This window comes from Hipposideros armiger, unplaced genomic scaffold, assembly GCF_001890085.2.
Source record: "Hipposideros armiger isolate ML-2016 unplaced genomic scaffold, ASM189008v1 scaffold_1766, whole genome shotgun sequence".
NCBI lineage: Eukaryota > Metazoa > Chordata > Mammalia > Chiroptera > Hipposideridae > Hipposideros > Hipposideros armiger.
The window spans coordinates 19,380-21,536 of record NW_017733116.1 but is presented as its reverse complement, the minus strand read 5'-3'; the positions used below and the strand labels follow the sequence as shown (position 1 = coordinate 21,536).

Below are 2,157 nucleotides of genomic sequence, written 5' to 3'. Positions count from 1 at the left end.
TGCACAGTTCAGGATAGAGTGACATATTTGGACAGAGTATATACACAGTTTGGAGTATCCCCTATACTCCTCTCTCCTTTTCAGGAATCGCCTGGCATTTTCCAGTTGCTATGAGTCCCTAAATCTTGCCTTCTGGTTTTTAAAAGCTTGTTAGAGTATGGATTTCCATCTGTGGAGCACCAACTGGTATTTGCCCTCAAGCAAAAATCTGTTAAATCCAGAATATTGAACAATATGATTCTCTTCAGCTGTATCGACTCCCATCCATTTCTTGTCTACTTATTGCCATTCCAGTGCTTTTAAACAGTTGATGTTTATGTTATTTTTCCTGACTTTGTGTTTTCTACAAGAGGGAACTAGTCCACCATTACAGAAAGCATAACTTTTTTTTTTTCATTTTGATGATTTTATGACACCCTTTGAATGAAAATTTCCCAGGCTACCATAAAATCAAAGCCAGGAATCATCATTTCATTTTAGTGAAATTTGGAGAACATATTAAATATATAAAACCCACTGAATTACAATAGAACATTGTGTGGGTACTTAAGAGTTTTGTTTTGTTTGTTTGTCTTGCTTTGGTTACATTACTCTAAATGATAGCACCTTCTTTCTGCATACATTTTCTTCAAATAATCCTAACAATTTTCTATTAGATTTGAGTTAAGGGAAAAAAGTATCCTTGCTTTTTTTTCATCAACTGGTTTTTGCTTCAGGGTTTTTTGTGTGTTTGTTTTCTAACATGTCTGGTGTGCATTACTCTTTACTAACAAATAAAAATTAAAGTAAAAATATTATGAAAGAAAAACATCCTTCCAAAACTTAATTCCCAGGGAACACTGGTATTTCTATTATTCATTAAATTTATTGTGAAAATAAAAAATAAATAAATAAATAAAATTAGAAATGAAAAAATAGGAGAGAAAAAAAATTAGGAAAGGCTGCTGGGTGTAACTGATAAAGTCTGGATAAAGTAACTTCTGAGACATATACTTAAAATCTGTACATTATTAGATAAATCATTTCTTACCTTTTGACAGCTTCGGTCAATAGGATCCACTGGAGTAGATCTGGGATGGGTTACTCTAACATCATCTCGTCCACATTCCAGATTGGCCCACAATTCAGTTATAAGTGCATTAATAAACCCTAAAAATATTATTTTTACATCATATTTATAGTATACTATTTCTTTGGATTATGAAGGCAAGATATAATTATCCCTCTCATAAGACTGGTCCAAACTGACAAAAGACACAATAAAAAATAACCTCTAACCTTGGCAGACTATTTTTTTAATACACCTTTATGATACCTTATCATAAAACCGTAGAATGATGAAATTCTGAGACTATTTTCCTGTAGGACTGAATTTTGAGTCCCAGCTTTTATCCTCTGGCCAATAAGTTCTCTGAGCATGTTCTCTGAAAACTAAGGTTTACACTTTACTCCGCAAATGAGCCAACAGTGAAAGACAGCCTGAAAGGCGGAGTGTGGGGTGGGCAGGTATTAGGATAAGGGTAGTATCCAATGAGTATAAGTGTTCCCTAATTCTAATTATTATTTTGTAACTCCATATGCTTAGAACATTTCTGCAATTCATACAGCTTTTGGCTCAGTACAGTCTTTAAATTCTCATGAGTCAGATATAATACATCTAAATGAAAGTGATTATTCAGTCTGATTATTCAATCTTTTATGAAAAATCAAATCATATGGAAAAGTGTAAAACAGAACATCTAACCATAAAATCAGTAGTTTTATTATAACAACATTAGAGCAGAAAGAGTCCCCTAATAGAAAAAATATAGGCTCTAAAGCTGAGAATATCTGGGTTCAAACTAAAATCTGCAGCTTATTAGGTGCATGTCCTTAAACAAATCCCTTGACTTCTTAGAGAATCAGTTCCCCATGCGAAAACTGAAACAACAGTGCAACATTCAAGGGTTGCCATGAAATATAAATGGGGTCATATATGTAGAGTTGTCAATATATTATTTAAGACAGCACAGGAACTCAAGCAGTGTTAGTGTTCCTTCCTTTGTCCTATGGAAAGTTGCATTTAACCCTCTCATGAAAAGTTTAATACTATGAGGCTCAGAAGTTTAATGACTTGAAAAACAAGAAAATCTGAGATTAAATCTAGTCTCCAAATAC

At 33.1% G+C, this 2,157-nt stretch overlaps 1 protein-coding gene across 1 annotated transcript in view; it reads right to left on the bottom strand.

Annotated features, from left to right (window-relative positions):
- The window catches only part of LOC109378134 (protein broad-minded-like), a gene marked incomplete at both ends in the record, with an annotated part of 113,071 nt that overhangs the window by 92,154 nt on the left and 18,760 nt on the right, over positions 1-2,157 (bottom strand). The window contains one exon of the mRNA XM_019634594.1: positions 1,031-1,149. Within this exon, the coding sequence (XP_019490139.1) occupies positions 1,031-1,149 (119 nt within the window). The remainder of the gene's footprint in view (positions 1-1,030; positions 1,150-2,157) is intronic.